The sequence below is a fragment of the Aulostomus chinensis genome, chromosome 16, assembly GCF_037954235.1.
Source record: "Aulostomus chinensis isolate RoL2024-O1b breed Wild chromosome 16, RoL_Achi_v1.0, whole genome shotgun sequence".
Taxonomy (NCBI): domain Eukaryota; kingdom Metazoa; phylum Chordata; class Actinopteri; order Syngnathiformes; family Aulostomidae; genus Aulostomus; species Aulostomus chinensis.
This window is the reverse complement of record NC_141335.1, coordinates 8,922,772-8,950,132: the sequence shown is the minus strand read 5'-3', so window position 1 is coordinate 8,950,132 and position 27,361 is coordinate 8,922,772. Positions and strand designations below refer to the sequence as shown.

The window sequence follows — 27,361 nt, the reverse complement described above, 5'->3', positions numbered from 1 at the left end:
ACTTTTATTGAATAAAAATGTCGTAAGCTGAAATTAAAAACAAAGATGGAAGACCACATCTCAAACCTAAGAGCAAAGAACTTGGAGCTTTATTATTCAAAATTTATTTCAGGAGTGTATTTTTATCGGTTTATCCAAATCTTTGACTTCTCTGCCTTGAATACATTAATCTGAGGTTCGAAGGCACAGGGGCATTTTGCTGCAGTCCAGAAAAGCTCTGAAGCTTTTTTCACACTTCAGTAGTCGATATCTGCATCAAACTAAATCATTTGCTATGGTAGAAATCACTTTCCTCCATCTGCCTTACAGTCATAGATATAAGCCAATGGCACAAAAACACTTCGCCACAGATTCTCTTCCTGATTGAGCATTTGTTCTCATCCATGTCTGGACAGTAGAGCTTTGGCTGGATGATCTGCTCATTGTCATGAACAATTGCAGCAGGCAGGAATGAGATATTCTCGCAGCACCTTTGGACCTCCTGTCAGGTTGACAACGCATCTGTTGGAGGGAAAAAGAGGACACCTGTTACCTGGCAAGACGTCAGCTGGCTGATCTGGCCGATCCAGCTTTGCAAATTAGCTGTCCAGCAGTTATCACAGCCGTACACAAACTCAGTGGCTACATTAGACATCATTTTAAATTTCCGTTAAGAATTATGTCTTTGCTCCATGCTCAATGTGCAGTCATTGTTGAATAGTCAGGCATAGAAATGACAGAGAATGTCGTAATCCCTCACATGTAGAGTTGTGAAGTGGTGAGATTTTATTTTTTTTACTGTGATTCAAAATCCAGTCAATATATTAATAAATAAATAGTTTGTGTTTTAAACCTCTGACAACAACGCAGAAAGGTTTGTATTATCTGATGGCCCATCATCTAACATCTATCATATCAACATTCAGGGTTTTTTGTCAAATTTATCAGAAACTTCCAATTTCACTCAAGGATGAACGTATTAGAATGTGATGATCAAAAGTTGAGGCCACTGTGGCCTCACAAAACCTCTAGTTGACCTTATCTCAAGAATTCATACACAGAACATGACAGCATTAAACACAAATGTCAAATGGGATAAAATAATTTTTTAAATGTTAAATAGGTTTTTACAATATGAAGGTAAATAATACGTGACAGACGACATGTCTTCTTCTCACATGGGATCTAATCCATCTTGCAGTGTAACTTGATTTGGGCAGAAGTGGATGGGAAAAAAACCTGATGTAGTTCCCACTTTGGCTCAATGAAAGCGTGTGTGGTTGGGAATCTCTCTCTCTCTCTCTCTCTCTCTCTCTCTCTCTCTCTCTCACACACACACACGCACACACATTGTAAAAGCACTTTGAATTGTAAGGGGTGGCATGGTCTGCGGTAGAGCAGCCATCTAGCAAACGAAGGGTCGCTGGTTCAATCCTCACTTCTCACAGTGACCATGTCGAAGTATCCTTGAGTAAATACTGAACCCCTAATTGCTCCTGACGGACTGGCAACCCGTCCAGGGTGAACCCCGCTTCTCGCCTAATGTCACAATGTCAGCTGGGATGGACTCCAGCCCCCCCGTGACCCATAACTGATAAGCGGTATAGAAAATGGAATTGTGGATGGACTTTGAGTCGTCTTTAAACCAGAAAAACACTACAAAAGCTTTACAGTTACCGTGACTGCCAATTTGGGCCAAAATAACCGCCACTACAACCCAATCATTGTTCAAGAACAGAATATATTTTTACTGCATTCTAGAACCTGCTGTAATTCTAGCGGGACGTACAGCATTTGGTGCTTTTGTTGACATTCTTGTGGTGTGCATAGAGTGGAGACACAGTTTGTCAGGATACTCCTACCCTGTAACAAGACCAGAGATTATGGGTTTTAGAAGATAAATCTGTTAATCGTCCACAAAGAAGAGTTGTCCCTCAAGATATACAGCGCAGTATGCCCTGTCCTCTCTTTGCCTATATAAAAACAGCGTGACTGCATATATTATACTGATACACATGTGTATTATACTTTACATGTGCGTCCGATTAAACAAACCTGATTGTTCTCAGTAAATAGCCCTTTAACATGACAACCATCCCAATGCTTACAATTAATGCCAGTTTATTGAGAACAGACTATGTTTACCTTTCTTTACCCCTCATGTGCATTCCTTTCTCCCAAAGCGTGCCTGTGCTCTGTTATCGTGGCAAGCCACGCTAGTTACAAGATGCTTGGCTGTCTCTCTGCCATGGTTTGATCCGCCTAAACGGTCTGTCCTTGATTTGGTGCGTGCAACAGACATCCAGACGCTTTTTCTTATTCCAGATATGTGGGTTATGGTGGACGCTGGCTTTGACTCTGGCCTTGGTCAGTTTCTGTGTACTATGTTTTAAAGAAATCTATGTTATTTCAGGGAGAAACAGATTTTTGTTTCATATTTCCTGTTGAATGCTTCCATGGTTATCTCCCAACACCCTCAGGAGATGCTTCGCTATAGTCAACTAACAGCAGTGAAATATCCGTGCAGTTGGTGCAGCCAAATCCCCCTCAGGCAGAGGCAAAGTATCACACGTCCCCCCCCCCCCCAATCTCTGTGCAATGCCAGGCTCTACAAGAAAATTCTGTGTAACATTGACTTTTCATATGTCCTGTCATGCCACAATCTTTTTCACAGTGTTACGTTTGAAGACTGCAGTCATTCAAAGTACAGCAATACCATATTTCTGTCTGAAGTCAAGCTTTTTTGGTATCCTGTGCCAACTGTTTCTTTCTGTGCCAATCCTCTCTGCGAGTGTTCATTGCCACCCCACATCCTCCACTTCCTCTTTTTGATGCTTGACTATGTCCCATCATGACTGTGCAAGCTTTGAAATACTTGTTTGATATACCAAAGCCTACTTTTCTCAGTCAGCCCTTTGTGATGCTGTTCTACTTCTATTGCTGGCATGTCACAAGTGCCAGGCGTGGTTATCCTACAAGTTATATTATGTGTTTCATACTGCCAGCCTGTTTAGAGGAGTCAAAGCAGGACACAAGCCCAAAACAACTTGTAAGATTTCTGCCATTTTTTTTTTGTCGGTTCCAGGATTTTATTCCTCTCTCTGTCCTGCCTTGGATGACTTTCTAACAGTTCAGTCTGTTTTTGTCAAAATAACAACTCAGTATTCTCTCTCCTATCTGTTCATTATCTATCTCTATCTCTATCTCCCCCACTCTACACTCCAGTCCTTGGTTTATCGTCTTGTAGGATTTAACTCTCTTACCCAGTCAAAAAGGAGCCAAAGACCCGTAACCATTAGAAAGTGGTTGAAGTATAGAAACGTAGAACACGTGCGTGCACATGAAGGCCTGTTATCGACATATTTGAAATTTGCACTCTGAATTATCCCGTTAGAAAAGGTTGATGGAAATGCCAAATTTGATAACGCAAGCTCCCTTGAGTTTTTTTGCCTTGTTTTCTTTTTCAGAAACAGTAAGTGGTCTGACATTGCAAACTGATCTACTGTTTCTTTTGCCGGTGGATTTGTGGATATTACCAAACTTTGTCTTCTGCTCTGGACAGCAAACAACATGCCTGATGTTAGCTAGCACGAATGAATAAATACAACTTGTCATTTAACAATAATTACCCAAAACCTCCCTCCATTTTACTGGTAAATCACTTGTTTTTTAAAAAAAAAAAATCTTTTGAAACAATGACAGCTAAAGCAAGCTACTTATAATCTTTTTCTGAATTTCATTTGATGTGCTTCCATTCTGGGAACCCCTGCTCTGACATTCCCTCAGGCTGCACAGATGTTCTTGACATATCGCACATTTTCATCTTTAGAGTTCCTCCTTTTCCAATATTAAATCCAATTTCTTCCCTCACTAAACTAGCTAATAGTCAGCACTCCAGGTAAGCAACATTAGGATGTGGAAGTCATGGGGTAGAAAGGATTTTTTTTAATTTATTTTGAAGTTTTATCTACATAAGCACATGTGCTCACACTCAAATCACTCACATCCAGAATCCTCATACTCCACATACAAAATAAGATGCGCCCCATGAAAATATAGCTTCCGGAGAGGTGGTCTGGACGTGTGATGGGCCGTTTATGTATTGAGTTAAAATGAAAATCTGCTGTGTTGAAATGGAGCTCTCAAAATATCAGTAGAGCATTACATTTGTGTTAAAAGGCCTCTTGAATGGGTAGAGGGGGCAAGTCAAACCCCTGAGTTTGAGTTGCTCAGCAGAGAGATTCCACTTTTTTCTAAATTATTTGCATTATTAAGAGTGAAATTAATCACGAGGCACGATATATTTTTGTCTCCTGCAGATTTGTGGAACTTTCAACGATGTGTTTCGATCTTTTTCTTCTTTTAGGTATCCCTTTCCAACAGTTTTCAGCACATGCAGTAAGAAGGACCTTGCTGCCAGTCTGGAGAAAGGTGTAGGCATGTGTCTCTACAACATGCCCGAGGTCAAGGTGCTCTATGGCGGACAGAAATGCGGAAACGGCTACGTGGAGGAAGGAGAGGAGTGTGACTGTGGAGAGCCTGAGGTGAGATGCTCACCTGCACTGCGGGTTGAGACTGTTAATACGAACCAGTTGGTTCAGTTTTAAATTCCGCTTTGGAATTGAACTTATCTGTCCCTGGTCACCTTCGTCAGTGCCGATCCCGAAGCGTTCTCAGGTCAACGTTGGTATATAATGCCATCCATCCCATGGCCTCCTTCGAGCTGGGCACGCCTGGAAACCTCTCTAGGGATGTGACCAGGTGGCATCCTTTCTACCGGAACTGCTTCAATTGGCCCCTACAGGAGCAGCGAATCGCCTCTGAGACGCTCACGAATGACTGAGGCAGCACATCCCTGAGACAGATGCCAGTAGCCACTCTCCTGAGAAAACCCATTTCAGCTGCTTTGCTTCCACATTCTTATTCTTTCCGTAATGACCCATATTTCATGACCATAGCTAAAACAAGAAGGAAAGATTGAGCGGGAGATCAAGAGTTTACCCTCTGGCTCAAGAAACACTGAATAAAAAGGTTAAAAAAAATTGAAACATGAACTGTTCAGAAAATCAATTTGGCAAGCCAGGAGTGAGTACTGAAAAAATATTTTTGCTGGGAAAACAAAAGTTGAAGCACGAAAAGCTGTGTGAAAAATCAATTCAGTACGGTTGGCAAATCAGGATTCAGAGAAGTAGTTAATGTCATTCAGAAAAACTCCATATGGCGGAGCTTTGTCGAAAAGAAGCCAATCTCATTTTTACGTACAGTTCCCTCCCATCAACACATGTAGGAATTGGGCTGGGCTTTGTGACTGCACCATGAATCACACGAAAAAATACCAAGCAGCCCAAATATTTCATGCATCACGAACCATAGTAAATTGATATTCCACTCACTTGGGGGCTATCCAAAGAAAACATCCAATGAAATCAGTTGTAACTGTCCTGTAAGCAATCAACCAGAACCACTGAGAGACTCAAAAGCTCGAACAGCCGCCCCTTAAAAAAAAAGAAAGAAAGAAAGAAACACCACAAACTTCAAGTCAAACTTTCTCTTGACATTGACATGGTTACTGCTGCTTAAAAGCCCTGTAACCTTTTTTTTTTTTTTTTAAAAGCTAAAAGCACTGCAAACCACCGAGGCCTCCAATGTAAGTATTTTATGTACATCACACTCTCAGTCTTCCGTAAGTGCTGAACAGTGGTTTGACAGGTTGCCACGGTGATGTCATTTCCTCGTGGAGGCCCATTAATCAAAACTACAGTCCAGTGTTGTGACAAGAGAAACAAGTTTGATTGTGTCAAGGCTGAAGTAAGCTTTCTTTGGCTGTTCCACCCAAACAACTGGGCACGGTCTGATGCAAGTATTCACCAAACATATTTCACTTCTTTTGCTTACACACACTGCAGGGCACATCGGGAAGTGAATCACATGTGGGAACCAGGTATCACTCAGTTGCAGCTGCACGTCTCTTGGAGCGTAAAAAACCCCAAGGAGATTCAAAGAATATATCCATCAAAATCTCTCAGGAGGGATGGGTTTCCTGGAGAATATTAGGCTTTACTGAACTAATAAATCAAGTGAGAGGTAGGGTCATTTTCTCATAGTACTTTATACCATCTGAATTCTTTATGCGAACAGAAGAATCGCCCCCTGCTGGCTATTAGAAACAATGCAGATGTGCCCTGGCTTCACTTTGTACTCCTTCGCGTTGTCCGTACGACACATTTTTCATGAACATAATATCTCTGGAACTTCTTGAGGGAAATTCTTCATATTTAGAGAACCTCTGTCGAATCTTAGAATCTCAACCAAATTTTACCATCATCTATGCATGAAAATTCAACTTCGGTGTGCTAGAGGAAAGATCAGGTGATCAACAAGGTTTGATTTATCCTCTGGGAACCATGAATGTATGTACTAAACTTTCAGGGCAACTCATTTATGAGTAGCTGAAATGTTTCAGTATGATGAGGATCAATAGAAAATAGAGTGAAAGTGTGAGTATTTGAAGTTCATGTGGTATGTGAATCACAAAGTCAGCTACTTAGTGGACCTTGAGGTTTTTTTTTTCTCAACTGCTGTTTCCAATATATTCAGTTTCAATTATATAAAACATGGAAAAGGAGCTGATATACCAATCATTCATCTTACATTCAGCTGATTTGTTGTCTCTGGACACTTTTCTTTTGAGTTGGCAGCTCTTTAAACCAGACTGACTCATTGATGTGTTTGATTTAGTTAAGTGATGTCATAACTACGTTGTCAATCATTCAGGGGCAACTGTTGGTTGTATTTTTGTGGAGCTATTGTGTACGACCACCATCAAAACTGGCTCTATAATTTGCCAACTCCATTCTCTGGGAGCAAGCAGCGCCTGCCGGCTTGATCGGCCGGCCCACTTAGAGAGATGAAAGCAACCTTTTTTCTGTCCTCTCTAAACAATAGGCTTATGTCAGGGCCAAGAGCTAAACAGACAGACTCATAAAACCACACATAAACTGAAAACCGGACATCAACAAACCAGCTGCCTCCAGCCTTCAACACTATTACCTTCGAGTCCCACCAGCGAAACGGCCATGCTGAGCATGGATAAATGGTGGTTGGAGTTGTTTCCTGTGTGATAGTGCAGTGCGTGACATCATTGGGGAAACCAAGCTGATGAGTTTTGGCATCTAATAAAAGATAAAAATCACCCTGAAGTCTTTTACTGCATGACTCCCCTTTCAACATTTCGTCGGCTGCCAGCCACTTGCTGATCTTGTCACTGTGGTGAAGAGGATGCTGTCTTTGCCTCTTAAAAACATTCTCCTGACCACCATAACCCACAAGTCAGCACCGCCACGGCTTACAAGGGTCTCTGTCAAAACAGAGAGGAGGATCCAAACACACCTTCCATTAGGCTGCACCCAATTATCAAATGTTGACCCCATTTACTCTGGAATTCCCAAATCCTGAAAATTTTTCAGATCAGATTACAAAAAGTGTTCCTCTGACCCAGAAGTTCTCCAGATCAGACCTACATGTTGTTCACTAGCTTGTGTTCTTGTGCTTCTCTCAGGAATGTATGAATCCCTGCTGTAACGCCACCACGTGCATGCTCAAGGGAGACGCTGTATGCGCCCACGGACAGTGCTGCGAAGACTGCAGGGTAAGACGTAGGCGTGTTCATGCATTCTCCTCCCATACGCATCTCCTCACACACTCTCAGCCAGATCTTACAAATTAAAATGCCGTTCCTCCACTTGTGATGGCTTAAAAAATTGTATGTGTTCCAAAACTCCCCTCTGCAGAAACGTAAGCTTTTCATTTCCAAGTGCAACGCCTAAAACTTTGTAAAAGCCTTTTACTTCTATGCAGGTTATAGAGAGGCTCATAAAAGTGTGACCTTGTTGATAATTGAATACATCGGAGTAGTTCATTCCAACTATATTTCGAGTCGAGGAAATATGAAAGAAGGTTTTGGTCAGGCGGAATGAAAAAGTTTGCACCCTACTGTGAATAGATTAGGAAATGTTCTTAAATACCTCGGGTGTGTGTGTGTGTGTGTGTGTGTGTGTCTCCTCTTTAAAAAGGTGCATTTGCTGAAGAGCGTTTATCCCTCTCAAACGCAGACCTCTTATTTTAAATCGAAATTCTTTTCCTATCTTTCTCACAACAGAATTTGCCATCAAGGCATCAGTAATGAATGAGATTGTGTCTTTTCATTCATAGAAAGGTCAAAAATGCAAGGAAATTTGATTATAAGTGTGCATCATTTGCAGTGTAATTCAATAATTAATTTAACTCAATAAAAGGAAATCACCTTTTTCATTAACGGCATGAAGCAAAAGATATATACAGTAATAAAAAGTGTTACCTAAAATAAGATAAATGTTACAAATAGGCATTAATGCCTGTGATGTCAAATCTTTTTTTGTTTTTGTACTTGGTTTAACAAATACTTTACTCTCGTGATTCCGCCTTAAGTTCTCTTTGAGCTGCTCTCAGTTCTTCCATATCCTCGCTCTTGCAAGCTTGTTTTATCTTTGATGCACTCATGTCAGACATGATGCAGTCTTTGTTGCTTGGATGCATCTTAATGGCTTTGTTTTAGCACTCCAACATAAAACTGAATGTACCCTGTGATACTGTAATGTACTGACATTATGTTGAAAAACATATCTGGCCTTGAAGCAGCTAATATCCTCCTTAACACCAGTTTTAAGTGTAATAACATTGCAATTTGCTTCTAAAAGCGCGGCGTGGTACGTATGTGGCTGAACATACATTCTGCCTGCTGCTGCACAGAATGGAGAGTTGTGCTTTGTCCCGCTCATTCATGGTAGGAGACCCACAAGAAATGCCAGAAGTGTATCAGAGTCATGAGCAGGAGGAACCCCCTCCATGGAAGAAGTCATCTGAGCACTGTTTTGCACCAGCGGGGCTCTGCGTGTGTTTGTGTGTAAGTGCATTTCAACAACAGGAGCTTTCCCAAGGAACTAGGAACCCTATGAGGAACTCCATACGTTTCAATCACAAGAACCAGGATCTATATTTACTTTTGTGTCGGTGTCTTCTCGGCATCACAACAACTCACAAGACAGAAGTCATTCCTTGCAATAGACCTGCAGCTCTAATCCCAGGAGGCGCAGTGGTGGATGTAATCTGCAGCAACACTCCCACAGTCTTCTTCCACGTTGGGTTGATCCCTCACGCACTTTGACAGATTGTAAACTAATTCTCAACAAACACAGCCCAAGTCACAGCAGCACAGCGCCACCTTTAATGTCCTGAAAAATACTCAACTGATTGAGAATCAGTTAAAATCTCTGAAGTTTCTAAATTGTACTGAGGATCCATAAAATCATCTCTAACTGCTTGGGACTGTATGAAAGGATATTAAGAATGATAATAAGAAAAAAAAATCAGGATCCTCATTAGTGAGAAGCATGCACGAGCCCTTAAGTGAAATCAATTTCCAAGGCCACCACTGATGTAGCCTCTTCATTCTGGATATAATTTATCCCTCCCAGTGTCTCTCAGACTCTCGTCACATGACGTGCAAAGGAGAGCCTTTGAGAGGGTGTGTGTCATGCCTGAATGGAACAATTATAAGGCCTTATTATAAGAAATAATTCAATCCATGTCTATAACGGGGCTTATGTGTACCTTTACAGCTCAAACCAGCTGGCACCCTGTGTCGAGAATCCAGTAACTCCTGTGACCTGCCAGAGTTCTGTACTGGTGCCAACCCTCACTGCCCAGCCAACGTTTATCTGCATGATGGTCACGCCTGCCACAACGTGGAGGGTTACTGCTACAATGGTATCTGTCAGTCTCACGAGCAACAATGCATCACTCTGTGGGGAGCAGGTAGGTTGAGTCTCTGCTACTTTGATGGACTTCACTTTTATTTCAGTGCTGTTTGAAAAAAAAATTTTTTTTTAATGTCTTTTCCTTATGGAGGAGCCAAACCCGCCCCAGGGATCTGCTTTGAGCGTGTCAACTCTGCAGGGGATCCTTACGGGAATTGTGGGAAGGATTCCAAAGGCTCCTTTGCCAAGTGTGATGCGAGGTAAGACTGCACCTGCATCGATGCAGTGGAAGGAGATGCAGGAATTACCAAGCAGAGCAACTGATTAGCTGAAAGTGGTGTCATTAGCAATCATTGCTACTTTGTGGAATCTCACGTGTGTTCTTCAAACAAAAGTTAACATGTGCGAGAAATATGATTACTGAAAGATATGACGTAAAAGTATTCACAGATCATTTCACGCTATTATTGTTGGGTAAATGTTCTGAAGATTTCCTCTGTTTGGTCGGATTCTGTAATCAAGCTCTTTGTTAATTTACATAATGCCTTTAATGACCGGAGAACTGAAGTGCTGCCGCTATCTCGCTGTCGTCTGTCTCCAGAGTTACTTGTCTGTGATTGACAGCTTTGATGGTTCCTACTTTTTCTAATTGTTTATCAGTGTGGCTTTGATTTAGTATGCTAACGTCCATGTCTACATCTTTGATTCTGCACACAGAGATGCAAAGTGTGGAAAAATCCAGTGTCAGGGAGGAGCCAACCGGCCGGTGATCGGAACAAACGCTGTTTCTATTGAGACCAACATCCCTCTACAAGAAGGAGGACGCATCCTGTGTCGGGGGACGCACGTGTACCTGGGTGACGACATGCCTGACCCTGGCCTGGTTCTGGCCGGTACCAAGTGTGGAGACAGCATGGTGAGTGACCACTACATGCACTCTTTATAAAAACAGAAGGTTTGCAACTGTTTATAAGACTGAAACATGTGTGCTAAGTATTTATACAGTGTTTAAGGGCCATAGTGTGTTATAAGAATATATTTTCAATAGTTTGTTGGTGTGGCTGTCAGCAGGATTGTGCAAAAATTCATCAGAAAGTTGTTGAAGGGGTGGAGCAATGAGAGAATCTTTTTTTAACGTTTTTTTTGTCATTTCTCGGTCTCATACTTGACTCCCCACCATAGCATTTCAGACATGGTAGTAAGGAGGTGTCGTTGCACAGGCCGGATGTAGTGCAGACTTTTGGAAATAAATCCAGATATACATGATGGTTGAGTCGCAGATTTACATTTAATAGAAGAGTGGTCGATCCATGTTTCAAAATAAGGAATAGCACTTTTTTGGAGTAAAGGGCAGAACATGGAACCAAAATCTGGGGTCTCACAGTTGTGTAAGCTGTCATAGGCCCCTTGTGGTTGATGGGATTGACTTTACAAGAGCTAAAAGGCCTTTAAACCCCTTTGAGCTTCATGTGCAATACGACTTTAGTCTTAAAGTATATATCTGAGATCATGGAAACGTTGTTGGCCTGAAGGTTGGTGTTTGTCATAAAAGCCTTTGTTCCTCTCAACAAAGTTCTCTGTTTTCCATGCCAGTCGGTTCATTACGTTGGCAGCACCGCCCGGGCAAGTTGAGGATGATGACGATGATGACGATGATGATGAGAGCTCAATGGAGTTCGGGAATTTTTGTCTACAGAAAAGGAGTGGCTGGGTTTTTCTAATTTGGTTGGGGGGGGGGGGGGGTTCTTGTTTTTTTTAAGGATAATAAGTGAGTTGTGCCGTACAGCATGTGTATCCACTGAAAGTGCTGTTTCATTTTGTTTTTTGTTTTCTTTCTTTCTTTCTTTTTTCCTTCTCTTCGTAGGTGTGTCTGAATAGACAGTGCCAGAATGTCAGCGTCTTTGGCGTGCACGAGTGCTCTGGAAAGTGCAATGGCCGTGGGGTGAGTGCAGAATGCTTGTTAGCTCAATAATTTGTGTTGAATTGTGAACTGTAGCAGGATGTGTTACCATAAACAAGCCTGTTAGGACTCCTTATCTCTCTATCCAGTCACTTTTTGTGTCCCGCTCACCAGTAATGACACACATTAACGGAGCGGCGTGTGTTTGCAGCGCTGCCACTGAACGCAGCAGCGACTCTGCTGGATCAATCTTTGTTGCGCCACTGATGTTAAATCAATTCCCTTTAACTGCATCATTTATGGTCCACTTACAGTGTTGTCCATCATCTTTTGTGACTGTACGGTGAAACAAGATACAGTGTAGCACTGCAGGAGGAGACCACAGCGGTGTTGCAGTATAAAAGCCAAGAAATGCTCAATCTTTTTCTTTACTTTGCATTTTTCATCAATAATTCAACAGAGGTGCTTGTTTTATTGACTCTTTGCTTTTTAAGTTCGAGCAGAGCATTGGTTCGCTCACAGAGGCCTGCTAAGATCTTCACTCTCCATTTATTGTGCAGAGATATTTAAACTGTAAGAAATCTATGATCCTAAAAATGCAGACTCTTTATCAAGTAACTGCACCTGAATCAAATGAAACAATCCTTGGTAATTCGTGCATAAAATTGCTGAATACAATGGAATCATATTCCAATGTAGAGAGAAGTGATTCACTGTGAGGATTTAATTTGTTCTGCTGAAATACCCTGAAAATGTGTAAATCCCATCATGTACAGTGGTTATATTCAGGTGCATTTTTTTCATCAATATTTACAGTGTTGGAAGTTATTTTTACTCTTCACTTAAATACAATGTTGGATATCTGGTCTTTACTTGAGCATGAGGGGACTTTGTGCTTTCACCTCTCTACGTTTGATTAGAAGCCATGATGGTTTCGGGACTTAATGGTCTTTAATCAAAAATATCATGTTAAATATTTACTTCTACTTTTTATATTGAAATGAACTCATTGTTAAATACTTCTTTACGTTTACTTGAAAAGAATTTTGAATGGGGACTTTTATCAGACTGCTGTTCTCTGGGTGCTACTGCTATTTTTATTTAAATAGAGGAAAGCACTTTTTCCACTAGTGAATATTTATATCTCATCAAGCGAACCACAGTTTTTTTTGTTGTTTTGTTTTGTTCTGTTTTTGTTTTTTTTAGCTTTCCTACCACATTGTATATATTAATAGTTCTCCACGTTCCTGCGTGGGTTCTCTCCAGGTTTTCCAGCTTTTTTTTAAAGACTAAAAGAACCTACATGATATGACCTGGATGACCTGTCCGGGGAGTTCTCCTCCTCTCACCCTACATCAGCTGGGACTGGAGACCCCACACAGGATATGTGGTGTAGATAACAGATGGATGATAAGCTGATGATCAAGTGTGTGATCAACTCTAATCAATGCCATTGGATCAGTACATATATTGGATTATTTGTTGCGATGAAAAAAGCATTCTCTGTGACTTTAATCTGTATCTGTGGTGTTTTTTAGCGAGCATGATCTGCTCAGCAGTTTTTTTCAAAGAAATACGTGCATGCACATTAAATAAGTGTGTATATTTTTTACTGTTCATTTGACATGAGAGATAGATGATGATGATGACGTCCCTCCCTTGTGACTGAACCGCGATGGTTTTAGCTTCAGTGTTTGTTCATACTACTAATAGCAATACCTCCCTCTGAGCCGTCCCCCCTCAAGTGTCTTGTAACCCTGTCACCTGATGCGAGGAGTGTCCGCGGTCTGGAGGCGGCGGAGACACTCGACTGTACGTCTGTGCTACATGTAAATCCCTCACAGCTGTGCAACTCCCTTTTGACCTGTTTCCTCCCACCCTCCTACTGACAGCTGGACCAAGTTACCTCGCCAGGGAATCCTCCTGGATCCAACTGGAAACCTCAGTGCTCTAAGGGATGGACTCTCCCTCGCACATGTTTTATTTATTATGACTTTTCGTGCACACACTTGCACGAACACATGCACATCCTCTTACGCTAAAAAAAATCACCTCAGACTGACCGAATTCTTTTTTTCTTTCTTTCTTTTTTTTAAATAAAACTATGTTATTTGAGGATAAGTCGATGAACGATGCATCATTTATATCTGGAGCATGAATTTTTGTTTTAAATACGTGATGTACACCTTGTTTGCAGGTGTGCAACAACAAGAAGAACTGCCACTGTGAAGCTCATTGGGCGCCGCCATTCTGTGAGAAAGCCGGCTTCGGAGGGAGCATCGACAGCGGGCCGACCAGGCTGGCAGGTTGTGTGGATGATTTAATTCTTCCCCTCACCAACAACATAAAGTTGCACCACATCTCTTTGTTGAGTCTGTCCCTGATAAATGGGAGGTTCGGACTCTCTTAGAACAACACAACTCCCTGTCCACCCACAGCAGTAAATTCTACTCTTCCGACTTGAAAAGGAGAGGAAGTGAATTTCCTCCAAGTGAAGAACAGAAATGAAGTTTGAATCTGGTCATGCTGTAACCATCTCTGCGTGTGTCCTGTCATTGTTTCTGTGCTGTAGATGTGCGTGTTTGTGTATTAATGTGCGTCTTGTCATACATGGCATCAGCCGACAGTGTGGTCATTACTGTGGCAATCCTGGTCACCCTGATCAGCCTGCTGGTAGCTTCTGCCATCATCTTTCTGAAGAGGAAGACTCTGCTTCGCCTCCTCTTCAGCAATAAGAAAAGTACCTTGGAAAAACTCAGGTGAGAGAGCGCACACACACTCTTACACATTATTGCAGGAAGTTTCTTCAGAGTGGCAAAATAAAGCTCACACACTTTTCGCCTTCACACTCTGAATTTGATTGGCAGACACTTGAAAGCTAACATATCTTTTTTTATTTTAACAGCAGCATCTTTCAGACTTTATCAGCTTTACTGAAAGCTCCAGGATATAATAGAAAATGGAGATGATTTTATCAGAGTCAGATTTCAAAGGCCAAAAATAGCCTTTCTCTCTTAAATACGGCCATTTATTCAGATTGTCAAATAAAACTGGCCCCCGTATTCAGTGGAAATTATTATTTATAGCCACCTCACCTTTGTAGCACCTCATTATTCTCATTTTTTTTCTGTTGCTTAAAACTCTGATCACATCACATTCAGACTGGACTATTGCACCAATCTTCACTCACACTCCCGAAATAAACCCCAGTATATCCAGAAGTCAGCCGGTCGCCACTCACATGACCATCAATGGATCCAATTCACCTTCTGGAATTGAGAGCAATTACAACACGGATGGGAGTTGTAATTACAGCCGCAGAGATTTTCAACGTCATTGCATTCATGCTGCAGGGGAAAGAAAACACTGTAACATCAGCTAATGGCGTGCATAGCTGTTGAATGTCACATGTTGTACATGTTATGGTCAGAGAGAAACATCAATGTTTGTCATATGTTGCATGAGTACACATCCAATTATGAGCTAAATGATTATGTTTATCAATCAGGTTCTCGTTCCTATGTTTGATATCATTCTGATTTGGTATCAAAGTTTTCTACCAGTAGTTTTTTAATTTGGCATTGCTCCCTGCATTTTTTTTCCTCAACCCTGAGTTTGTTTTTAGTCAAAATACAACCGAAACGTTCTTTAAGTAGCTCTGTTGTTCCTCTAGATCTGTGGAGGCCAGCCGACCCACAAGCCCCATCAGGTCTCAGTCCATGTACAGACCCACACCAAAGCGCAAGCCTCCACCTAAACCTTCCACCGCTAACATTTATAAGGTGAGTCTCTCTCTCTCTGTTATTTCTGTCACCATTTGATTTGATTCCCTTTGTAATCACACTCGATTAGATCTCCCTCGCTAACCTGCACCCGCTGTGGCTGCGTCACGCTTCCAGGTCTTGTACACGAAGCAAGACAGACAGCATGCAGGATTATTGATTCAGCCTCTCAAATATCTCTCCCTGGAAGAAACATTAATTATGTTGCTTCATTTTGATTTTTGAGCTTGTTTCATATTTATTTCTGATTAAAAAAAACAAAAATGTTCTTTATGGGGAGTGATTGATTAAGAGGGGTTTTAGCTAGATTTAGATGCACAGACTGAGATTACTGATCATCTGCAGGAGGGAGAGAGTGTGCATGTGGATCACACACTGATTTGAGTTTGCAGCAAGTGTGTGTCAAATTGATGTTACTCATGATTGAGGGTCATTTAGTTTTATAGACGCGTATAGTGCAACTATTTGAAACAGCCTGTGCCTTCTAATATTTGAGACCAGTTTGGCTGCTTACTGATGTCCAGATGTCAGTCAGCATCACTGTATCATCCTGTGAATATTTGCAGTGTGTTTGTGTGTGTGTGTGTGTGTGTGTGTGTGAGTGTGTGTGTGTGTTGTCCAGCAGCCAAATGCTGTCTGGCGATTTTAGGAGTTATTGGTTTGTTCTGGAGCGGAGGGCTAACAGCTGGTCAGGACATGTGGTCAGACTCCAGCTTTTTACCATTTCATAACGTCATATCTAATCGTTTTCTTTTCCAAATTTTGATGCCAGACTTTGACATCGACCATTTCAAACTAATGAAAGTTTTTGCGAGTGAAATGGAATTTTCCTTTTCATGCCCGCACACTTCATTTAAATATCTTTTTAAAGCTTTTCAATAATCATCTGACAAAGGCTGAATATTATTCTTTTTTAAATATTTAGCGATACGGCTAAAGGTTTGCTCACAGAGACACGGGCTATTTTTGTAGTCGTGGTCAACATATTTGCTGAAAATTCTAATTTGAGTGAATTCATGCACCAAAAATTTCTCAAGGTAAGTTGTCGCAACCTTGTTTTCCCTCCTTTTACTCTGTCATGAGTTTAAAGTTCTTCACGCTTAAAAACACAGCAGTGATAAAACAAGATGATTTTTTTTTTTTTCAAAGGAGGAAAAATATTTCAAACCAAGATTAAACCATAAATAAAACACCAGATATACTATAAGAAAGTCTTTTGATTAGAACAGGTTGTTCCACAGGCTCTTGTCTTTAACAGAGACTTGGGAACAGTGAGAAAGTTCCTGTCTGAGGAGCTCAAGCTCACTTCTGCTTGGTGGAATGTTCAGAAATATATTGTGGTGTCATCGAATGACAAGCTTTAAAAATGATGCGTTCAATCTTGGAAAAACAATGCACACAGCATTAACGGTGTATATTCTCCTGGCTTTGAACACCATTGTTAAAAAAAATAAATAAATCCAGGGAAAACCTCAGATGTTTTCAACATTCAGTCTATATGATGTCAAAGATAAAGGGGATAAAACTAAAATGGCGACGCTGGAGCCTTGTGCATGATTAAGGAGATTATTACTTCATAGAATAGTTGTCTAATTTATATTTATGTCATTAAACATAATAAGTTGCGACATGTGTTAGGGGATGTATGATTATGTGGCCTAAACTGATGGGATGAGTGACGGTAAGTGGCTCTCTTTGTGTTTGCAGCCGTCTCTCCTGAGTGCAGAGCCTCTTCTTCCTCCCCACAAGTTCCATTCTCACAGCCTGCGTCGGCTGCCCCTCTACCAGCCCCTGCACATCAGTCAGCCCATGCCGGTGTCCCTGAGCGCCGGCCAGCCCGCCCTGCCTCCTCTTCCACCCCACCACAGGGTGCTGCCTCCCCACTCCTCCCTCTCGTCACAAAGAGTGCCACCTTTCCTCAGTCTGCCTCGCCACCAGCCATCATATACAATGGAACAGGTTTGTTTGCATGAAATATTGATGAATGCTTTTCGAATGGGCACAAATTCTTTAGCCGCGTCACATGTTTTGACTTGTTTATAGATTTTACAGTGATTCTTTTTATTATAAATGTGCCTTTTTGGTTAGATGAACAGTACATGCAATTAGATTTAAACCACTTTACCTGACTCTTTTCTAAAGAGAAATTTATTTTCTTCACACCAAACAACTGTCAAATTCATTTTAATAAAGTATCCAGCCCAACACAACAAAATTGTTTGAAAGAAGCACCTTGTCACAGTCAACTATTCCACTCACTATCTATGTGTCAAGGTAGCATCTCGGTAATAAAGCTCCAGGTAGTTTTGTGGAAAAACTCTTTCTTAGTGCATTGAAGGACTCCTAGCAAATATTGTGTGGAGTTCAAACCAATGACATACCATAATAAGCCAGTATGGATACTGTAAATGCTTTTTTTTTTTTCAGACTTTGTCTGTGCATACAAAGTTCTCAAATCAAATCATGCTCATGTTGCATCACGTCTCGCCATCCTTTTTCCAAATCATCAATCCAACTGTAAACATTAGGAAAATTGGAGTTAATGATCTAAAACGTGCACACAAGTCCTTTTGTAGCAAAGTGTTGAATGCAAGAATTCCTCTGTATTCCTGCTCTGCGGTCAACTTGGTTGCCCTCATATCGACAGCAAAATTCAATCCGTCTCCTCTCTCTGGTCCAACTCATGAGTATGGTGCTGAATTGCGCTGAGCCAGCAGTATTGGATGCAGTGGAGATAGTAAATCCATCTGTCTGTTCTAGTGTTTCATCCAAATCCTGATTCGTTTTTGTAGCAACAGGGAAGGTTGAGTCTCTGTGAGACACGACAGGTTGCACAACATCTTGGCACGCCTGCTTTAAAAAAGAAGGAAAATAATATGACACCTTTCCTCACTTGGACAAAGAGTGTAATATAATTCCTGATGTAAATCCAGGGTACGAAGGTTAAAGCGATACCTCACCCAAAAATTGTTTTTCTTTTTTTTTTTCTTTTTTTTTTTTGGGACCTTTCAAGCACTCACGAATAGGAGCTCACTAATATTTTTTTTTTCAAACCTCTGTGACTCCAGAATACAGAAAGAGCAAGAAACTTATGTTTAGCTTGAAGCTAACGGAGCTAAAACAAAATTTTTTTTAAAAATTGCAGCGGAAAAAAAACCCAAATCAAAATGAACCAAAACAACAATTATTTATAAACTCTTCAAGTGCATCATCCAGTATGTCATCTTTAGTCAGTCTTATTTTCAGTAATCCACAAAAGAAATTATATTTGGCACTTGGTTATGGTAGCATCCTGGGCGACCAGTTAGCAAATTCAGCTGAACCATTTTGCTTGCAGTGTTAGATAGTTGATGTTGTTTTGATGTTTTTTTTTTATTTCTAGCTTGTTCAGTTGATCACTGCTAACTTCTGGCTAAATAAACGTGGCTGGCTCTTTCCGCATTCAGAAAGGTGTAATGCAGGAGGGTTAAAAAAAAAAAAAACAAACACCCTCATGTCCTAAATATATCCATTCGGGAGTACTTGAAAGGTACTTTTTGGGGTGAAGTATCGCTTTAATCTCGGATGTGAAACCAGAGCATGAAGCGTGGACAGATCTGAAACCTCCAAGGTTAATCATTCAGGTAAGCAGCAGCCCATATTAGGCACTTCAGCATATCAGCCATTATGTCTGTAAGTGTGTGCCAGCTCCAGAAACACTCAGAGTTCAGGGTTAACTTTATAAATAGGCTGCTCAAAGACCTGCCAAAACAATGCAAGCCTGCTACCTTCTAATATCCACTAGCTCATTTTGCTGTAATAAAACAGATGGAGCGCGCTGAGACTGCACATGTAGGTCAGAACCAGAAGAGAGGATTCTGTAGAGATTTGATAAAAGACCAGCAAGGACACACAGGGCATCAGTCCTTAAATAGGAAGTGTATTACAAGCTCATTGTAATACAGTCTCGCCTGCTGTCAATGCCAATATGTCTTATTTTGAAGGGCAAATGTTTGAGCTATTGCCGTGGAGTTTCCATGGGAGTGAGCCAATCCTGCACTTTTACAAGAGTGTTAAAAAAAAGAAAGAAGAAGAAGCGGTGGAAGTTGACAGTCTTCACAAACAGACCTCCTTGTTATTATCTCGCTACTTGTCAGACACCTGTAGCGTCTAAATAAATGTGAAAGCGCATGAGCTCCAACCCCCGTTTTCATCCGCCCATGTCTCTCTCCGAAATGTCATCTCTTCAAGAACAAATAGCTTTGTTTTTGGCTAGACATCCACGCATATTTCAGCTCCCTCGGTGGGTTTTGAAAGGTGCTCGTAAGCCCAACGCTCATAGATCTTCCTCAAGCCACTGAGGACAGTGCTATTCTTCATTCTGAATTAAGACACAGGAACATCAGCTAGACTCCAGTTACAGTGTGAGAATTTTCCGCCAAGACGGCGGTATTGAAACGCAGATGGGTCCTCGATTATCCGTTTACATCGCTGTTTTCCTCTGTACGTTCCCGTAAAAAAAAAAAAAAAAAACGATGGATAACCCGTTAACCTCCTGCGTTTGTCAGTTTTATTTATTTATTGACAAATCACAACAAAATCATGACATCAAATCGGTGTAGTTGCCTTTTTTGCAATTGAGAAAGATCTAAAAAAGAAAAAAAACACTCTTTCTTTCCATGTTGAGAGAAAACGGATCCGCGCATTTGTCGTGAATGTGCCGAACACCTCCGCTCTTCCTAGAAGAAAACCAAACTACCCATGCAGTACAACCTATTCTTCCTGCAGGTGCATACGTTCTAACCAGCTCTAGAAAATCACTACATAACTGCAGTCTGCTGAAACCTTTACTAGCTTCCTATGGTGTTTAAAATACAGTATAAAAACCCTCTCAAGCACCAGCCGGTCTGGCTGCACAGAGCATTTCACACATGCTGTCAGCCTGAAGTCCTAGCAGATCTCTCAAGGTGGAAATCTCCTTGCGCCCACATTGTCTTCTAGATCTGGGCAGAAGGCACGTGTGCAGCGTTTTCACAACTCAACGATGGAGCATTTTACTTCCATCACATAAAATCAAATTTTGTCCGTATAGCTCTCTACGGCCTCTGTCCTTGAAAACTCCCCAAAAAGTGTTTCTTTCTCTTTATTTTCATTTTAAACTGAGTCTCTCATTTCTCCAAATCAACAAAAATGTCTCCGGTGTCGTCGTTATAATGTGTGTGCCTGTACGGTTGCTAATAATATCGTATCTATCTGTGCATCAATGTTCCTGTTTATGTGTGCATCCCAATCTTTTACTTTGCTTTCATGTAAAGCACTTTGATCTGTGTCTCTATAAAATATGCGCTTTGAATTTTCAAAAAGAAAAGGACCTTCCCAGAAAACTGTAGTTGAAAGCGCATTATTGCTCCAAATATCTTTTTTTTTTTTTTTTAATGCTGCTTTTTTAAAACAACAAGTATCTTAACTGGAATTAGGGGGCTCAAAACCAGTAGAAGGACAAGTAAAAACATACGAAAAGTTCTTGGACAGGTGTGTGTGTGAGTGTGTCTGTGCATGAGGAAAAGTGCTTGCAAACACATTGTTTTCTATTAATATTCACTTTTAGTCACTCAGGTGTAAAATCTCCATCATGCAAAGTCCTGCTGACATGAAACAGTCAGCTGCAGCACCGGGGTCCCCTGGGGGCCAGCACAACTCTGCATGTCGTTGCTACCGACTCAGTCGCGTGTACTGTTGGACGCATTCATAAATGATTAAAACAGTCCGGTTCTGCCAGACTTATGAGATGATGTCCCTCCTTCTTCTTTCACTTTATTCTTTGTGTGTGTGTGTGTGTGTGTGTGTGTGTGTGTGTGTGTGTGTGTGTGTGTGTATGATTGTGTGTGTATGATTGTGTGTGTACCCGGTGTAAATCGCTACGTCACCTCCTCGCTGTAGATTAATAACACTTGATGCCACCTCATCTTGATGACCTTCTTCACTCACAGCTGAACCACAGAGGTGAGGAGGAAGAGGAGGAGGAGGAGGTTTTGGATTCATCTCATTTGAGCTTTGGAACAATCCCGATAACACAGTGCCCTCTAGTGTCTGCTTTTGTCTACTGAACCTTATTTAAAAGGACGTAGAGGGTCAGTAGCTGTGATACATTCAGGCTTCATGATAAGAATGTGATTTTTGGTTCTAGTGTCATGATTCAGTATCACTTCACATTAATACTTGTTGTATTTAAAAATGTGATTCAGATATATCTTTGTTCTGTTTCAGGATTTTGAGAAGCCGAGTCCACCGCAGAAACCTCTCCCTGCAGACCCTCTAGGGAGGAGCTCTCGAATGGCTCACAGTGTGGCGGTGGGCATGCACGTTCCTGGAGCTGGACCACTCCCCATCCCCATCCCCACTGTGCCCAGGCCTCTGCCCACCATCCCTTTACCTAGCAGGTCAGTGAACGAATTAATCATTGTGAAATAGAACGTACCAACATCAATGGGACATTCCACTTCTATTCAGAACCGCACACGTCTGCTCATTGTCTCCCTCTTCTCTGCTGCCATGATAGCTGCACATTGAGCAAGCGGGACAAGCAGTGAATGAGTGAGGACCGACGGGGTCCATGACAGGATAGGCTGGGATGCGGTTCGTTGACTCAGACTTTGGACGAGACCAAATGAACCTGTAATTTGGACGTCACATCAGATTTTAAGCACGGGTCCGTTCTCACCGGTGATGTATTGACGGTTTTCGGCTATCGGCTATTCTAGTTGACTGAATCGCAATATATACAGTTACAAAAGCAAGAGTGGAGCAGAAATGTTCTTGCTACAGTGAAGAAGGAGCCATCTGTCCGTAAATGTGACAGCTCAGGCTGTTCCACTAATGCTCTCTCTCAGGCTCCATCAGGGATGGATTTTTAAACGTTGGTTCACCATTAAAGCTTTAATTAATGACCATCGTGTGCAGGAGGGACATTGGCCCTCTTGATAAACTCCTGTTCAGTTTCATCATTTATAAGACCCCTGTGACCCTTCTTTAATGTGCGGACTCGCTCTCAGTGCTGCGCTGGAGTGCTGGTGTGATTATAAAGGAAAGTAAAAACCACTTTTAGTTTCTGGTTCCTGATTTATTATCACGTCACTTATTCCCACCTCCAAGTCTGTTAGCAAATCCGATCTGGAAGTGTTCAGATCCTTCTGAAGCTCCAAAGTTTAGTTTGAAACAAAAGGAAAAAAGAAAAAAAAACTTGATTGTTTTTTGTTGCAGACTGAGCTGACGTCAGTAGAACACAGTCTGTCACAGATGCAGATGCAAATGGCGATGTGCGTCTTCCGTGGCGCTACACTGAACACGTGTTCATTTTTGTCAACACAATTAGAAAATCAGGCTTTTGGTCCGTTTCCATTCCAGACCTGCACCAGTGTTGCCCTACAGACCACCAAAGACTCATAAGGATTGTTGAAGTCTGCCACCTTCGCCTCCCACCAGGCGATCATGGTTTTGCACTATACTTCCTGAGACTCTGGGACAGTGTGACAGAGTTTCCAGCGAGACGGGGCTGACATCACGTCTAGGTGCTGTGCCTCAAAACGGTGCTTCGTTGTCCTTGCTCAGGTACCAATGAACTATTTATCTATTTAACTATTTAAGGAGTTCATGAACAGAGAACTCTCGATGGAGGAGTGACGACCCCCCCCCCTCCCCCTCACGAGGAAGGATCAACGTGTCGTTAAGGATATTTGGGTGAATTTTATACTTTTTTCTCAAACGAAATGCTGAAATATGTTTTTTTTCTAAAACTTGTGAAGTTGCTTGAATAATTAAAGTGCAAAAAAAGATTGTTTAGAAGACAAAGGGAAAGTCAGCAAGTGGAGTCGCTGAACCTTTGCGACCCCTTGTCACTGACATGGGAAATGTTGATGATGTGGCAGTGCTGTTTTATTCTGGCATTCTTTTTTATTAATGTTTTTATGATTTATTAAACCCTGGAAACCTTTTTTCCCCTTAAATATAGCGAACAAACTCAAACATATCATTTTGCTCAGTTTCAGCCTGGGGGTACGTTCTTAAAGTGTCAGTCCAATCCGATTATTTTTGGCAATAAAACATGATTAATACTCATCCGTTTACACTGCTGAGTATTTGCTGGACTCGGGACAAGCTTGAGAAACTGATTGGTGGACTGATTGTGTTCCAGAGAGTTAAGCCAACAACACTCTGGTGTTTGTAGCTTTTACTTTTACTCTCACTTGGTCCCTCGAGTGGACCGGCCAAGCAGGAAGACTTCAGCGCTGTGAGCTCCTCCTCCTCCTACTCGACTGTGTCTAACAAGGCGATGTTTGACCAAATTTCTCTCCCGTCTCCTTTTTGGTTTATGTTTTGTTTTGTTTTGTTTTTTGCCTTTATAACGTTCCATTTGAACTTTGTATGGTGTCATTATTCATGAGCTTGGTGTTGCACTTTGAGTTCTTGGCACTTTTCTTAATGTTATTTGTTGTTTACTTGTTATATGAAGAAGGATTACGCTGTTATAAAGTTCAGTGTCCCGCGTCTTTTCAAAGACTGCTGGTGGGCGTACCCTGCAAACATTTTAAAGTCGGGAGAAAACACAAAAAAATTGAAATGGAATGAATTATAACATGTCATCAACCGGTTGAAAAAAACTCAAATCAAAATCATTTAACCAACATCAGGTTGCAATGTCATCTCAGTGTTTACTCTTTAACTTTTATAAAGTTATTATTTCTTTAACCTGATGTGATTTGCAAGCAACCGTCCTGCAGGAATGTAATATGCTGACATCACGTGCAGTCAGGGAACTCCAGTAGTCCTAAAAGCATCAGGATGGCGCTAGCTAGTTAACCTGTGTCCTTAGCTAGGCCATTTTCAGTCGATGGCTTCCACGCTAGCTTAATGTTAACTAGCTTGCTACGAAATGCATTCACATTTTAGTGAATGCATTTAGCAGTAAAGTAAATCACACAAACTGAATGACACTGTTTTTCTTTCCGAAAATACAGTATTGTTACCGCCGTCTCGTAGGCTGGAACAAAGAAGGGAGATGAACCCTGACTCACAAAAAATAAAGTGAAATCTATTAAATGATCAAATAACAACAAATATTGCAGGGAGGTGTGAAAGTCAGTATCAGAGGTGTGTGGGGGGGGGGGTGAGCGTGTGTGTGTGTGTGTGGGAATGTTTGTGTGTGTTAAGACATTTGAAAAAACCTAAGGGGCAGCATGGTTGGATGATGGGAGAGCTAACACTTAAAGCCATGTGATTGGCGACAAAGTAAGAGATTAGACACACACACACATACACACACACACACACACACACACACACACACACAAACACAATACTAAAGAAAGGCCCAATTCCCTGGAGCTGTTTCGTATGAACACATAGTAATCATCTCTAACGTTTACGTGTTTAAACCTTCCTCCACTGTGTGCTACAAGCGGCACTTCCTCTTCTGTTTCTTCTCGTGTTTTTACCACCAACCAACCAAGTCAGATTGTCTAAAGATGCACGACTTACAGAGTAGGTTGAAATTCATACTCTGAATAAAACCTACGAAACTTAATATCACTAATCACACGAGCATAACTTCCATGTTGCATATAAAAGTACACTCTAACTCTGCTACAGGTATGAATTCGTACTCGATTACATGTAATTATGTTGGAAGGCTGTGTTTTAAGCCCGTTCCAGGTTAGAGCTCCTTCTTCAGAGCCGCTAACACCCGGGTGTACAAATGTTTGCAGGGTAGCCACGCTTTAATAATGCATTTAGTTGTTGCAGCATGTTGTTGCAACTGTCTTCTCGCCACTGCAGTACAAGCTGAGTCAGTGATGACGTTGCATTCGTGTACAAATGTGTGCAAGTGATGTTTGTTTTTTTTTTTTACTTGTTATGGAAGTATTCCGATGTTTCACTTTTCGTAGTGCTGTGTCAACTCGTCTTTAAGTGTTTGTAAATCCTTATTGTACCGTGTTGATTTACATAAATGTTCAAACTCCATTTTAACGTGTAAATATCCTATGTCAGTAATCATAGCTCTTCTTTGTTTGTTCTTTTTTCTTTCATATAGAAAGTGTTTTCGGTGAAGTTTCAACCTATAAGTGTTTTTTTGGTTTTTTTTAGAGATTTTCAATGAAATCACAGAGCCAAATAAAATTTTCTTTGAGACTTTTTTTTTTTTAACAACAGGTTGTTTTAATTTCATTTACTTCTTCAGGTTTTTGAGAAAAAATGTCTTGCCTACGAGATAGGAAAATCATTTTGTTTGTGGTCCGGCGCTGCCACCTGTTGGAAAATGTTGACTATTACAACCTTTGTATGAGTCACACTCCTCGAATTTCTCCTTCAGACTTCAAGCTGCCCTTGAGTCCTACCTTCAGATCTTAAAGCTGCTTGCATCACCACTGGGAGGTGGGGGGTTGGGGGTTACACTGTGTGTACTGTGTGAAGATGCTCTGATCACATCATGTGTGCGTTTCGGGGGGGATTAGTATCAGTGACACGGAAATGCTGCTGACGTGATTAAGAAAAATAATTTAGGGAAAGTTTGGAATGTAAAGGAAGGCTCCCTCGAGTAGGACTTGTGGAGTGTTTGCAGGTACATTTTCTTGTGGTTTGGCGCGATACAAATAAAACTGACTAGACTTGACGGAAGGCCTGAGCTCTCGGGGTGAGGGTGTCGAGCCATTTTCGATATTAAAAATCAAATCAATTATCACTTTTATATTCAAATAATCCTTTTAGTTTCTGTTTTGAATTACTTGCTGCTCTTTATTTTATGATTTTTTTTATTATTATTTGATTCCTTGTCAAAATAAGAAAGAGACCCGAATACACAACATTGCGTCTGTTTGGAGGGTTATTGGCAACATCTTACAATTTATAATCATAAAACGATTAATTAATTCTGAATGATAATAAAAAGATAATAATATCAGATTGATTTGCAGTCAAATTAGTTGATTTTATAATCATTTTGCGTAAATTAAAAAAAAATTGCATTCGGATTTATCAGCCTATCTGCGTATTTATGCAACGTAGCATCTGCTTTGTGCCCTTCTGCCAATAGGGGGCGTTGTAGAGGAGTATTAGAGCCATGAGGAAGGAAAAGAGGATCATTATTTTAATTCTCAAATGTTTCTTGTATGTCGATGATTAGCTGGAATACTATTTTCTCATCATGCAAAACTGATATCCATATACCTGCGTGTGTGTATATATATACATACATATATGTGTGTATATATCATGTCAACATATATATATATATATATATATATATATATATATATATATATATATATACACATACACACACACACAGACATATATTTTTTTCTCGTAATCTTTTTTTTCCATCTCTGGCCTTGATACTCTTTCACTGGATCCAAATGAACAATTTACAAATATTAAATGTCATCAGGTTGTTTTCGCTCATTTATCAAACACAAGAGGAATAAAACCTGATGACGCACTCCATCATCCGCAGGGACCCGTTTGTTTAAACCGAAGGCTAATGAACGTCACCGTGTCGCACTTGTGTTTATTCAGGATTATAATTACTGGAACCAACATCAGGTTTTGGATGTTTGTCAACCGCTGAGGTCAATAATTCCTAAAACTCTAAATTAAACAGCAGTTGATGCAGAAAACATTTACACTAAGAACATCATGTGGGTTTTGTTTGCAGGCCAGTTCTCATTGTAAATGTTAGACACCCCACCCCCCACCCCCTGCTGTGTTTGTCCATCTATCTCTGGTTTGAGCCTCTGTGTGTGTGTGTGTGTGTGTGTGTGTGTGTGTGTGTGTGTGTGTGTGTGTGTGTGTGTGTGTGTGTGTGTGTGTGTGTGTGTGTGTGTGTGTGTGTGTCATCTGTTGATGACTGCACTTCTATGGGATTAGTGGCCACA

At 41.0% G+C, this 27,361-nt stretch overlaps 1 protein-coding gene across 2 annotated transcripts in view; it reads left to right on the top strand.

Moving 5' to 3' along the window:
- Positions 1–25,709, top strand: part of adam12b (ADAM metallopeptidase domain 12b) — an 80,997-nt gene extending 55,288 nt beyond the window's left edge. Inside the window, exons 12-23 of one of the 2 annotated variants that reach the window (XM_086180648.1) lie at positions 4,346–4,523; positions 7,538–7,627; positions 9,636–9,831; positions 9,925–10,033; positions 10,491–10,689; positions 11,638–11,715; positions 13,871–13,979; positions 14,246–14,432; positions 15,347–15,455; positions 17,163–17,414; positions 21,702–21,874; positions 22,839–25,709. In XM_086180648.1, coding sequence (XP_086036774.1) covers positions 4,346–4,523; positions 7,538–7,627; positions 9,636–9,831; positions 9,925–10,033; positions 10,491–10,689; positions 11,638–11,715; positions 13,871–13,979; positions 14,246–14,432; positions 15,347–15,455; positions 17,163–17,414; positions 21,702–21,874; positions 22,839–22,890 — 1,732 coding nt within the window. In that variant the 3' untranslated portion in view covers positions 22,891–25,709. The remainder of the gene's footprint in view (positions 1–4,345; positions 4,524–7,537; positions 7,628–9,635; positions 9,832–9,924; positions 10,034–10,490; positions 10,690–11,637; positions 11,716–13,870; positions 13,980–14,245; positions 14,433–15,346; positions 15,456–17,162; positions 17,415–21,701; positions 21,875–22,838) is intronic. The other variant, XM_086180649.1, reaches the window with a different exon arrangement.
- The last annotated feature ends 1,652 nt before the right edge of the window (positions 25,710–27,361 follow it).